The sequence below is a fragment of the Cucumis sativus genome, chromosome 2 (assembly GCF_000004075.3).
Source record: "Cucumis sativus cultivar 9930 chromosome 2, Cucumber_9930_V3, whole genome shotgun sequence".
NCBI lineage: Eukaryota > Viridiplantae > Streptophyta > Magnoliopsida > Cucurbitales > Cucurbitaceae > Cucumis > Cucumis sativus.
In genome coordinates, this window is record NC_026656.2 from 5,688,016 (window position 1) to 5,702,488 (window position 14,473).

The window sequence follows — 14,473 nt, forward strand, 5'->3', positions numbered from 1 at the left end:
GGAAAGCGTTTCCTACATACATTGTAACGTAATGAGCAATTCCAGTGTGAAAAACGCCAATTATATAGTATAATTTTTTGACATGATTATATACTATAGAATTGGCACAATAATATAATTTTTAAAATAAAAATCAATATAAATAAGTGGATAAGAGATAAAAAAAATTTAATTCAATTTGTTATTAGATATTATTTAATAATTTTTTTATAAATATTTTGAAATATAAGTTGTTAAATTTTAAATTATAACCATTTCAATTTTATTTTTTGAATTCAAATTGTTATTAAGAATTTATGTTTGTCATTATTTTAATTTGAATTAGATACAATTGGTAATGTGAAATAAGTATTTTTAACACTTAAATTAGCACGTTACAGGGATCTTAAAATTTTACTTTTAAATGATCAGAATTTTTTTTTTACATAATTTGAAATATAAATAATAAAGAAATGTTGAAGTTATGTTTGTTATTATTTTAGGAATATGGTGTAATATTTGAATATAAAATATTATGAAATATAATGAATTGAAATTCTCTTTCCAACTACCGATCATAAATAAGGGGTACTTTGGTCCGAAATTAACCCTAGAAGCCATTTATGAAAATTCAAGTATAAAGACATTTATGAAATATATGACCCAAAGATTATTTGTTACGTAAATCTGGAGAAAAAAAAGAGCTTTTTTCTATATGCTAATAATAGAATAACGACGTAGGTTTCAATATCCAAGTGAAACAAATCAAACTCAAAAGTCATTACCATCAAACTAAGATATGAACTTAATATTTATGTTTAAAATCGAGATCAACGAATCTACTTACCTATCAATTAAATACAACGTTTTCCAACAAAAGCTTAACTCAATTGACGTTTATATGTACTAAGAAACAAGAAATTTAAGGTTCAAATTCTTCATCCCAATTTATACTAAAAAAGAAAAAAAAAAACAGAAAAAAAAAAAAAAAAGACATTTTTACAAACTTCTATAAAAGAAGACATTGTTCATTTACAATATATGCGAAACAAATACCATTATCCAAAAAAAAAAAAAAAAACCAAATATTCATAAACTCCAGAGTACCACAAAAGATTATCTCATTACTAAAACTGGAAATGTCATGTGTACAAATCAACTAACTCCACGAGATATACAAGCAGTGTTTGCTAATGAATAATAAATCAAAGAGAAAGAATAAAAACAGTACAGAAAGTGAACATGTTACACCCATATATATAGATATATACTGTGTACATATGGTATAATATGTATATATGATGAATACTCACCAGGCAATAGAATGAATATCTAGCAAGAATTTGCACATTTTCAGCATCTATTCAATCAACACATAAAACCAGTTCAACTTCAAAAGATGCTGATTTTTCACGGGAAATCAAATTTGGGGACGGCGACAGAGATCAAGGTCTTTCTGATGTCCACTTTGCTTGTTGTGTTTCCATGCTGCCCTTCGGTTTTTCTTTCATTGGTTTTTTGTCATCCAGAAGCTCTATTGTGTACTGTCAGATGTGTGCTGATAGAGAATTTGACCGCCACGGACTTCACTGGGAAGCGTATCTTCCTTACTTTGAAAGCCCTCCAGCATTTCTACCACCTGGCTCATTAGGGGTCTGCCTTTTGGATTTTGGCTCAAACATTGATAAGTCAAATTAGCAACCTTCATTGCAGCTTTATTTGAATATTGTCCTTCTAGTCTAGGATCCAATATCTTCAAAAGTTTCTTGTTGTGATTCAAGAGTGGACGAGCCCACTCAACCAGGTTGTACTCCCGACTCGGTCTGGTCTTGTCCATTACTCTCCTCCCAATAAGCATCTCAAGTAGAACCACCCCAAATCCATAGACATCACTTCGGGCAGTTAAATGTCCTGGTAATGACAATACATGGACTAAATTCTTGGAAAGGGTTGCTACCTACTTAAGTTCATTCTTTGCATTCAAGAACTAGAAGAAAGAAGGGAATACATCTAGCAAATCACTCTTTATTTTTCTTCTCTTCAATAAAATGAACTTGATAAAATAAAGTAATTTATTCACATAGGTCTGTTATTACCTTGCAATCATGACTGAGATTAGATGCTTATGCAGTGACTAAACTACTCCAACTCAACAAATATATGCAAACATTCTTCTTCAATTATACCATACCAAAATTGAAGGGACGGACTTAATCTTAAAGAATAAAAAATTTCAGGTAATGTAATTTTTTGTATTAGGTTTCTACAAACTCACCCGTCATTACATATTCAGGAGCAGCATATCCATATGTACCCATCACTCTTGTTGACACGTGAGTTTGATCTCCCATAGGTCCTTCTTTGGCAAGGCCAAAATCTGAAAGCTTCGCGTTGAAGTCCTGATAAAGGTTACTCGAAATTCAGCAAAAGAAGTTAAAAAGAACTGAATAAGCACAAATTCTTCTTTGTTCATCCCAGTACCGACTCACCTAGAAAGTTGAATTGGATGTCAAACTTTTGCTTTGCTAATTTGTAGTAGAAAAACTTAACTATTGACCCTATAGAAGACTATCGTCCGACTAATAAAACAAAATGATAGGGAAAGAAACTAACTGCATCAAGCAAGATATTTGATGTCTTGAAATCACGATAGATGATAGGTGTTTCTGCACCATGAAGAAACGCAAGTCCCCTTGCAGCATCTAATGCAATTTTTATTCTTCTCGCCCAACTCAGTGAACTACCCACTCCTAACACCGTAAAAAAGAACAATTAGGGAAATGAGAATTAATCAACATGCAAGTTTCTCAGATTGAACGGTATCTAGCAATCTGCAAAAGTATTTATTTCAACTGAAACACGTAAAGGTCATATTCAAAAGTGCTTTATTTATTAGTCTTTTGTCCTTTATTTTAATTTCTTAGTCTTTATTTAGGGTTTAGGAATATGTGAGAAAAATTGGCTCCAAAAAATCCTGTATGATCATCATCAGGAATGTGAGACACCATTGAAGATTTTTTGTGATAATAAAGCCGCTATTAGTATTGCTAACAACTCTGTTCAATATGATAGAACTAAACGTGTTGAGATTGATCGGCATTTCATCAACGAAAGACTTGACAGTGGGAGCATATGCATTATGTACATCCCTTCGAGTCAACAGGTTGCTGATATTATGACCAAGGAGCTTATCAGACCAAACTTCGACTTTTGTGTTAGTAAGTTGGGTCTCATTGATATTTACGTCCCAACTTGAAGAGGAGTGTTAGAATTAGTAGGCTTCGCCCTTACAGTATTTATGGAAAGATTATGGGAATATTTTTCCTAATTCCTAAATGTTTTCCTTTTATTATTCCATTGTGTATTCTATTTATTCTCCCTCATTGTACCTATTGTAAATTGATTAGAAAATAATAAGAACAAAATATCGTGGTTTTTCTCTCGGTACTCGAGTTTCCACATAAATCGATGTGTGCTCTTTGTCTCTACTTTCAATTGTATCAATATATAATGTCAGTAAAAAGCTCCATGATAACTAAAATGAAGTAATAAAAACAATTATTAAACAAAGAAAGAGCTTCTAACTAAGAAGAATATTTCCTAGTGAATAACTACAAAAAAAAACTTCAAGACAAAAACCCAAAGGAGACGTGAAATCTCACAAGGGACCAAACCTTATTAGGATCTCTCTCCACAACACGAAACAATCTATTGTTTCTCCCTCCCAAAAGTCCAACAAAATTGTGTGCACTCTAGCATCCCAAAGAAAAAGGCCTCTCTTTCTCTTTGAAAGGTAGATGAAGGAGGAACTCTCTAATCATCTAACAAACATCCATCTGACAAGCAAGGGCAAAATCAAACTTCAGAAAGAAGTCACTCCACATAGATCTAGCAAATTGACATTCCTGAAGTAGGTGATCAAGGTTTTCCTACAAAAGAAGTCATCCAAAGGGAAAGGACTTCACACCCAACAACCTTCCTCTCAAGCCTAATGTCAAAACTATCGATCAAGGAAAGAAGAGAGAGCACCTCCATCGTCTCCCTATTGGACAAAGACCGCAGAACCCGAAGGAGAAAGATACTGAATCCCCGACCAAACCAAAACCCTAAATTCCTTTCTTATTTTAGCCCAGATTGATTTTTTGTTTCCAATCATTCAGCCGTCTCCATTATTTCAGTCAGCTCACTGGTCTTTAACACTTAAAGCTCAGTACAAATTTCCTCTTTAAGCCTATTAACATACTATCCAAAACAAATTTTAGTACCCCTTCTGCTTGTCCACCACTCGTATCCTTTACTCTTGTTGCAGGGGCAAATTTCTCACACAACCCTTCCTAAGTTGGATGGAACAACTTCAGGATCAATGACTTAAATTCTTCCCAATCTCAATTAGTGGTCACGTCTCTTCCCATTGACGCCAAGTGCAGACCTCACCATCCAAGCAAAACGCAACCACTTTCAACTGTTAAGTTATTTCAGCAAAAAATAGGTAACCCAAGTTTGCACAAACACAATTGAAACACCAGAGCATGGATATTAAGATTGCTTGAACCGTCACCAGATGCTCATACTCTTACTGTCTCTTTTCAAATGCAAAGGAACCTCTGCCATGAGCACCACCCTTTGTCTACGGCTTCAATTTATCCTTAATCTTACCTTTTTGCTCAATCCTTGATAGCACTGTATGAATTTCTTCTTTAAACAGTGCAATAACTTTCTGCATTTCACCTTGGCTTCTTCAACGGCACTTAATACCCGACATCTTTTATACCATGTGCTGCTTCAATGCCATATTTCGTTTAATTCCCAGTTACTATTCCCTGAAATCAACCCCCTGCTACCACAAATAATAGAACCTTTTTCTTCTCTAAAAATAGAACCTTTTTCTATTATTAATTGTGAAATAATAAACTTGCATTTCTCTCAATAGAATGTCATGGAGAATCTATCAAGATTGGGTGGTTTTACCGAGCAAGGCAAAAAACAACCTTCATTTTGGTAGGCAATCTGGATTCAGTTTTTATGTTTCTCAAATTCACTATGTTCAGAAAATGTGTTTGAAAAACAATTTGAATTCGGTTAGATTTTGTAAACCAAACAGTGAAAATTCTGAAAACATTTTATATTTTCCGTGTATCAAGATTTTGAATTTTAAATTTTAAAAGGCTGAATTAAATTAAAGAGAGATAAAAACATTTAGAAATATAGTATTTCATGTTACAAACTCAATATGTTTTTTTTTTTAATTAAATATGTATTGTCTATCATGTAATGAATTATAAATAAATAATTAAACAAATTTTTTAACATAAGACATGTATAAAGTAATTAAAATAGAGTAGGTAACTACTAGTTTTTGGTTTTAAAATATATATTAAAATACCATTTGGGTCCCCATACTTTGAAATTCGTTCAATTTTAGTTCTTGTATTGTCCAATTTTAGTTTCAATCATTTGAATAAACCTTAAGAACCTATTGTTGACTTTTTAAAAAAAAATCTCATTAGCTAACCATAACTTTGTACTATAAGTTTTGCAAACATGTTCACATATTTCATTTTCTGGCATGAAAATTATTATTATTATTTAATCAATTTTGAGTAAAAATATGATTATATTTAAGATTTATTAAAAGTATAGAAACTAAAATTGGATTATTGAAAGTATAGAGGCTAAAATCGAACAAACTTCAATGTATGGGGACCAAAATGGTATTTCGACCAAAAATATATTATCAAACACATTGGAAACAATTGTTTAAGTTAAGGTCTAAACACATGTATGAAAACACGAAATACCACTCTATTTTCATTGAAACCCATGTTTTCAAATATTTATGTTTCCAGATTTCACTACCAAACAGACTCTTGATCTCTGCAGCACACTAGATAAAGGCATCAATTACTATGCAAACAACCATTTCAGCACTTGGTCATTGATCAGAGCATTCAAGTTTGCCAAAAAGAAATTTAACAGCATAATCTAAAATCACACAGTGGACACAAAGCGGCTAATTAAGTACCTAACTTGACCCAATTCATGCTCTTCATACAACAGCATTGGTGATTAAAATTATAACACTTGAAAAATCCAGAAATGTAATGATTAGGTATAGTTAAGTGCTTATTTCATTCGTAGAACAAAACTTACTGCGGAAAAGGTGTTTCTCCAAGCTCCCACTAGCCATATACTCATACACTAATATCCTGTATTCATCCTCACAGCAATAACCAATTAGCTTCACAAGATTAGGGTGACTAAGTTGCCCCAGAGAGTTAACTTCTGCCTGGTTTACAAGGGTTAAGTCAGAATAATAGTATTTTTAAAAAACAATCAATTATTTTCAAATTAGTAAATCATTTACTGATATTGTTAAAAGAGCTCACAAGTTAGGGACTAATAAGAACATTACAGAGAGGAAAACGGGAAATTATATACACTATGATCAGTGATGTCAGATGTGTAGTCAGTGTCAGTGTGTATTAATTGTATACATTGTAACCATTGTAACCATTATCCTCAACTTATTCAAAACTTGTTCTCCATAAGCGATGTGCATTTGCATAAGCTTTGTGTGAATATATGAAACTAGCTCATGACTTGTCCTTGGTTGGCATTATATGCTTTGCTAACTTGAACGTGATTTCTTTAAACCCATCAGTTGACTTAGTAGCTTCAAATAAAAACCATGTAGCTGTTTGTTAGAAGGAAGATTGAGACTCTTCGCCAATACTTGATGGAGTTTTCAGAAGTCTATTCCAACTTCTCCGGACAGTTCAATGCTAACCCTCTTGATTCAATTTGATGTATTAGTTCTTTGTTAAGTTTATAAGTTATATCATTTCTCATGAGCTGTGATTACTTTGTATTTCTCTTTAGTTTTTCCACTTCGATAGAATCCGAATATGTTAAACTATAAAGAGGCATTTGGGTCGCAGAGTGGGCTATTATAATTTGTGGTTATTATAGTCTATGGTCTGGTTTATAACAAGTATATGGATTATTATAGTCTGTGTTAGAATTAGGACTTGGCCCATAGGGCATTTATGGAAAGATTTACCCTAAACCTTTTTTTCCTTATTTATGTCTTTGTGTATTCTCCCTCATCGTACCTATTGTAAATTATCATGAAATAATAAGAACAAAGATCTATCAGTACTTGGGTTTCCATGTAAGTCAATGTTTAGGGTTCTTCTAGGTTCTCACAAACAACCTGCCAACCCACTTTCTTCTAGATTCTTCTCCACGTTGATACATATGATCAGGGTTTTTCTTTTCTTTTTTTTCTTCTTACTATAGTGACCGCGACTCAACTCCCCCACAGCGGCCATCTCCCAAAATTTCCAACAGCGTTTCTCCGCCAATTTGTTCATCTCTTGCAACGGTCTCCACCAATTTTTTATATTCCCATCCCTCTGCTATCTCTTCCATACCCTTGCACCAGCGCCTTTTCCAAGTGTTCATCTCCCACCTTCGGAGCCATGATCTCTGGTGATCTCTTCGCTCCGTCCACATTGGCGTATTCTGAAACCATCAGCCCCTTTCATTCCCTTCATCCCTTTTTTGCATTCCTTCGTTGGTGCCTCCACAAATTTCCATCTTCAGCACCAATCGTTGATGATTTCTCCTTGGAAATACCACTCTCAACTCTTCCCTCTTTAGTGTTGAATACTCCGCATCACGATGTTTAACCAAGCATGACTTACTGTTCGTGTCTTTCCCTTCCTCACCTTTGAAGGTTGGAAACTCTAATTTTCCCAATCACACATCACACACAGGAACACTTCAATTAATAGGTTGGTTACTTCATCACTACTTGCAATGTATTTCTCCCGAACCTCTAACAATTCAGTCATTTTATCCATGAAATCAGCCTCAGCCGCATTTTCCTTCTCCATTCTATCTTTCTGATATCAACTCCTACTCAATAGGTTCTCAAATTTCTTTGAAACTATGCTTGCTTATATTTAGAATGGAATAGAGAACGCTTTTCTTACTTGAATCTAGGGATATGTTCTCTAATCTCTTTGAAACTGAGTTTTCCTGTATTTAGAAGGGAATAGAGAAAGATCTTCCCACATGAATCTAGGAATAAATCCGGAATCAAAATTAGACTATCCATCTCTCCACTCGTAATTAGCAACAAACTCCATGGCCAGAATCGAATAGCTTTGATCTTGATGTAGCCTAATAGATAAAAGGGGTGAAATTTCCAGTAATAAAATGTTCTTTTTATCAATACAAGAGAAGAATCCTTCAATTTATACTTCTATTTATAGAGAATTGAAAAGAAAACTAATCCTAATCATAATTAATCAAAGAAACTAATCCTAATCGTAAACATAATAAGCAAAGGAAACTAGTCCATATTCTAATCAATCAAGGAAACCAATCTTAATCTTAATCCTAATCAATTAAGGATTTGACCAAGACACCCCAATTTATCCTAATCCTACTACATCATATACCAAATTGATAGACCCTCCAAATCTTGCGAATACTTTCAAGCTTGGTCATTCCACAAAGCATTGTCTATCTTCCTCCTTCCCCACTTGCCATATTTGTAACCAAACTTCTCTGAAGGCTTGTTAGCATGCCCTTAATACTCTAATTCTTTACCAATCACATTCCTGTCATTAGTTTTTGCCAATTTATTCTGAAAAAGTCATTAGTCTTTGCCTATCTCCCAAGTCCTTTTGGAGTTCGTACCCTTTAAGCAATAGTCTCTCTTTTCATATTTTCAATGAAATTTTTGTAAATGGTTATAAAAGAAAGAAGAAGAAAAAAAAACATGAAAGTTTAGTGTACAATGTTAATTTAATAATTCTGCAAATAAATAGCAACACTATGCACATTTTTCTGTGAATTATTCAAACTTCTAACGAAATATTTTGCTATTGTTGAAAGAAATTATTACTCATAACACCACACCGTCAAAACCAATGTATGCAACTCAAGTTTAGGAAAATATATAAGCTAGCAGAAAAGAACCATACCAGCCATTCCCTGTCACCTTGGAAACCTTCACGATTTAGCTCCTTAATGGCAACCTGCATCGTCTTAAAACCTGGTCTTATGTTTTCATCAATAAATCCTTTGTATACAACTCCAAAACCACCCTCTCCTAGAATTAGATCTGGCCGAAAATTCTTTGTGGCCAACTTCATCTCCTCATATGCAAAAATTTCAACATCACTATAAGCAGGGGTTTCGCGGAGAACATCAATATGCTTATTAACCATGGAACACCCACTTGTGGTTCTCTCTGGTCCAGAAGAAGATTCACGAGCCATCTCTAATAATATATATGAAAAAAAAACACACTATGAGCCAAAAAAATCAGTAAGGTAAATTTGTTTTTTGGAAGACAAGCAAAGTTTATCAGTAACGTGAAAAGTTATGTATGGTTTCACAATTTGATCCCACCAATTACCTTACCCTTTCCCGATAACATGCACCATCAACCATAGAGCACTACAAGAAACTTCCTAATACAAAGATATGATAAACCCAAAAATAATCACAAGAAAACTTCCTATCCCAACAAGAATTAATGCCAAACGATAAATAATTCCTAAAATTGTTTAAAAAGAACACACCAAGATTAGAAGCCACTAAAGTATAATTATCTCAAAATTTTCTTCTCACAAGGATTGTTTTCATCAAAGATACTCTTATTTCTTTTCCAGAGAGCTGCAAAGAAAAATAAGCACGTTGCTTTTTGCAATAAAATTGAATATCCAAGCAATCTTGTAACCTTGAAACAAAGACTCCCACATTTTCCTTCTATGAACACAACGAAAAGGAAAATGATTGACTGTCTTTTAGTTATACTGCAATAAACTTGGGAATAGTCAAGTAAAAGCATCCTTTCTTAAGGATTTCAGCTGAATTTAATCTTCCACAATAATGGCGATCCAGACCAATATATTGAATTTCCAGAGTTTACTTTCCACAGGGTTAACTCAAAAATCTTTTGCAAGGGACAAGGTGGGTGAATTAGGGCTTGAGTGTGATCTCAAGATTGAGAGGGTCCAAGTACCTCAAATAACTTAGATTATCTTGTGGTACAGTTATTGTTTATATCTCAATAAATATATATATTAAACTACCAATTTATCCAAAAGCTTAAGTTGGTGGTTGAAGGCAAATTTAATTATATATCACCACAATATATATATAATCCCAGCCTGCCAAAGCACTACACCTATAAAAAGGGGTTCCAACTATTTAAAATATTACCTAGGAAATAGTTACAAAAGGTATTTGAAACAGAAGCCTAAAGGGACACATGAAATCTAATCAAAGCCCAAACCTTGCAATGGTCCCTCTCCCTACCACGAAACATCCGATCATTCCTCTCAAAAGAAACCCTTTCTCTCTAAAGGGTGGATGGAGGAGGAACTCCTCAATCGTTGAATGAATGCTTTTGGCCAAACTCCTGCAGAAAAAAACTCCACACAGCACGCACCTAGCAGTCCCAAAAGAGATGGTCAAGGTTTTTCTCTGCCTTTCGACAAAGCAAGCAACAAAAAGGCCCAACAAAGCATATTCCCTCATCTTAACAAGCCTATCCATAGTGTTATCCTGACCAAGTAAGACTTGCCAAATAAAAAACCTGACTTTCTTAGAAACCTTAATCCTCCAAACCACATTGAAAACAGATTCCCTAGAGGGGGAGGGATTCAACAGTAAATTGAATAAGGATTTACACATAAAACCTTGACTCAGGTTAGGACTCCAAGCACAAACATCCCTTCTCCTCACCCTAAAACTGCATCCCTCAAGCAAAGAAAGAAAATAAGTAACCTCCATTGTTTCCCTATATTTGAATTCTATCACGATACTTCTCCAACTCCAAGGTTTCAATGCTGGTGTATCATGTCGAGAATATGCATTGATATATATCTACAATACGTTGATGTTTATCCACAATGCAATTTCAACTAGTACATGATTAGGAAAACATGAGGTATGGAATAGATAAATCTCAAATGCAGTTGGCAAATGGTTCAAATATCCTTCACCCTTTGCCAATTTAATCATGAGAAAGGCAATTACTTAAAATTAAACACATCCGAGCATCAACACTCCAAAACCACACCATCAACTCCCACCCTAAATCATAATTCTACAAGATCTAAGCTTTTGCTTTTTAACATCATGCCACCAATGCTTAGGGGGTGTCAACCTAGTTGAGATGTCCGGGTGCACCTTTTGATCCATTTTCTTCTTTCTCTTGTTTAGACTTCTTTATTTAGCTTTTTGTATAATTCTCTTGTACATTGAGTTTTTATTATTCATAAAGAAGTTTGTCTCTGTTTCAAAAACAAAAAAAACATCATGCCACCAAGAACCAAAAAGCCAAAGATTCACTCGTAAAATGAGGGATAATGAAATCCAGACAAAGTAACTTACTAAGCCCACTAAGCAAAAGAATAATGGAGGAAGTCAGGAAGAAGTGGTCAAGATCAATACAGAAACAGCAGACTGAGGGTGATAAAGTCCAGTGAGAAAACTTCCCTCCAATTATCAACAGTATTCAGACTCCTATAAGGAATAAGGCAAATAAAGAACTCAACTTTCTAACGAATCTTGAATGTCCAGATGCAACTCACGAGAGACTTCTCAGCTTGGCTTTTGGATTAGTAAGATGGATGACCGCTAACAAGCAATTTGGTTCTAAATTCCAAGAGGTTTTGTCTTGGCTAGTTCCAATCCGAACCACATCTAGTTTTTCAGCATAGATGGCACATTTAGCCACCTCTCTGTCAAACAATCATCTCTTAACCTCTAAATTCAAAGACGACGCTCACCCACGACACATTCTGCTCTAAAAGCCACCTTTTTAAACAATGTCCATAAATTCAGTAATTGCATAGAGAAAGGGACCACCTTACCCAGGTATCCTCTCAAAAAGCAAAAACAAACACACTGGCCATTTACTAATTTTAACTTCAAAAACCGAAGATAAAATTAAATTTTAAATTTTAAAATGAATAAAACCATTCCTGTTTTTTTTTCTATGTCAACTCAGGTCTACATCCACCCAGTTTGTTAGGTCATCCACAGAGCTCAACCCCATAAATAGTTGCGACCACAATCCTCCAGAGCATTTTTCCTCTTGGGTAAATCCATAGCCATTTTAAAATGAGGTCTCTGTTCCTTTGCTTGAGAGAATCTACCCCTAGCTCCCTTTTTGAGTGAGGGAGGTCCGATTCCATCATGCCATGTGACTCCCTTGGCTGTATTAACAACATTAGTGCATACAATTTTTTGAGAATCATGTTTTGAATTTTTCCAAGTCTTCACTTGGTTGGAAGTCCCTGGGAAGCTTGACTACCAATTACCAATGAGTACATTCAGAGAAATTCCTCTTTAACTTCAATGGCGTGACTTTGTCACAAAGGCATGGGGTATTTGACTGTCCTTGTATTCACTGCATTTCCATTTGGTAGAACAAATCCTAAACTAGTCTTGATGTTACTTGGAACTGCATTCAAATTGAGTATCTATTTAAATCGCAGAAAATAGCTACCTCCAAATCATGATACTGGACACCTAATGTTAGATACAGCTCTTGATAGATTGCGATTGTTATCAGACACATATTAGACAATAGACACCAACGGTTCAAGAACTGGGCCTTTCAAGTATAGGATTAGATATTCACAATTCTCTATCACTTGGGGAACACAGTGGCATAAATAAATCATAAAAAATACTGAAGAAAATTAAAGGATGAGGATTAGGCATTCCTTCTTCTCTCACTCGGGAACACAACGGCATAGAAAAACAGTACTGCAGAAAACTAAAGGATTAGGTAATAGGCATTCATTGTTCTTTTTCTCTCAGGAATGTACTGGCATAGAAAAAAAGATAGGGAAAATACATGAAACCTAATAAGAAACATCCCGTTTTTTCTCAAAATGTATAGCATAGACTGTAGAGTTGTAGACTAGACATGTTTGATATTTAAAATGAAAAATAAATATTTTCTTTTTCTTAAGAAGAATAATTCAATCAGAACTTATTGATGGTATGAAATTACAAAAACACAACATATGTCGTGAGGGATTATATAATGCTGTTCCATTGTCATATGAGAAATGTAAGATTGTAATCCTAATGTGTGTGTGTGTGAATTTACACCAGGAGAGAGATCTAAACATCATATGATAAAAAAAGGGAATTGATTTAGAAATATGCTTATTAGGTTTTGGATCTTTTGTTTGATTTTTAAAATATGGTTATTTGGTTTTAGAAATATCCTGATTTTTTGGAAACATAAAAATGCGAGAGAAGAGTGTGAGAGTGACAGGAAGCCAACTGAACCTAGTCAGTTGGTTACTTAATATCGGTGGATTTGGCTTAATTAAAAAACATACAAACAAACAACAAGAAAAGAAAGAAATGATACAGTTGGGTCAATTTTAGTCTATTCAATCGTTTTTTGTTGTTATTTTAGAATGATTCTGTTTTAGTTGGTTCATTTGATTATGCAAGCAGTTGGCTCAAATTGGTTTTAGAAATATGCTCAAATTGGAGACATTTACAATCTTTGATTTAGTTATATTGCATTGGTTTTGGTTTTAGGCTGAGCATTTTTCCCTCTGTAGGCGAATGTGTCATAATGTGAAAGTTAGAACAAATAGCAACAACAGAAAAATTATTTGTCCAATAGAACCAACCCAATAACATCCAGAATGTATGATACTTCAAAGTTCAGAGTAATATTCATTTGATGAAGATATCAACCCGCAAACAGAAGACAATCAAATGAAATGAAAACTTGTAGGAACAACATAAGTCATAAGCAGTACCTGAATTCCTTCTAGACGAACCCCTCAATCGGTCACCCTTTGCCTCACCGCTCAAACAAATACCCATGGGAACTCAACCTGAAACCGGCCACAGTTTTAAACCTCATAATCATTGCCAAAACAGAACAACACCAGCAATTGCCATTCCTGAATACGAATAACCCACTTCTACAAATTGTCAAAGCCCCCTTACAAACTGATGACCGTTCCAAATTGGGACCAAATTCAATGTGGGTCTTCCCCAAATTCTGAAATGGGTAGTAGAATATTGAGTAGATTTCACCGGATTCTGATCGAGTTCCCGGAAACAGACAAAAATGTACAGTAGTAAGACGATAGGCTCCAGAAAAGAAAATATACAAAATACAGATTATGAAGGAGAAAAGTTAGCTAGAAGGGGAACGATCCAAGCAAGCACAAAGAAAGATAGCAAGTCCTTTTATTTCGCTTTGGCAGCGTACAAGGCGCAATGGCAAATGCAAAAGTTCTGTTACTTGTCTTTTTTTTTTTTTCAATTTGGTTTGAAATTATTCAAAGCTTTGAGAATGTTGGAATCTATGTATATCACATGAGTTTGCTTATTATAGAGCATGAAATTTGAATATACATACTATCTTTGGTTTGTAACAAATTGGGAGGATCTTTTTTGTACTGACATTAGTTAAGATTTG

General features: G+C 34.2%; 1 protein-coding gene across 2 annotated transcripts; it reads right to left on the bottom strand.

Moving 5' to 3' along the window:
* Positions 1 to 1,083: 1,083 nt before the first annotated feature.
* LOC101215325 (probable serine/threonine-protein kinase PBL17) lies at positions 1,084 to 14,321 on the bottom strand. Of its 2 annotated transcripts, XM_031881176.1 has the most exons (7): positions 13,803 to 14,321; positions 10,295 to 12,472; positions 8,976 to 9,274; positions 6,130 to 6,265; positions 2,593 to 2,729; positions 2,255 to 2,378; positions 1,084 to 1,890 (listed from the first exon to the last, which is right to left on the bottom strand). In XM_031881176.1, the coding sequence occupies exons 3-7, from the start codon at positions 9,270 to 9,272 to the stop codon at positions 1,514 to 1,516; spliced, it is 1,071 nt and encodes a 356-aa protein (XP_031737036.1). In that variant the 5' UTR covers positions 9,273 to 9,274; positions 10,295 to 12,472; positions 13,803 to 14,321; the 3' UTR covers positions 1,084 to 1,513. The 2 variants fall into 2 exon arrangements, with proteins under 2 accessions (XP_031737036.1, XP_004152853.1); XM_004152805.3 differs by lacking the exon at positions 10,295 to 12,472 and having other exon boundaries at positions 13,803 to 14,320.
* Between the last annotated feature and the right edge of the window lie 152 nt (positions 14,322 to 14,473).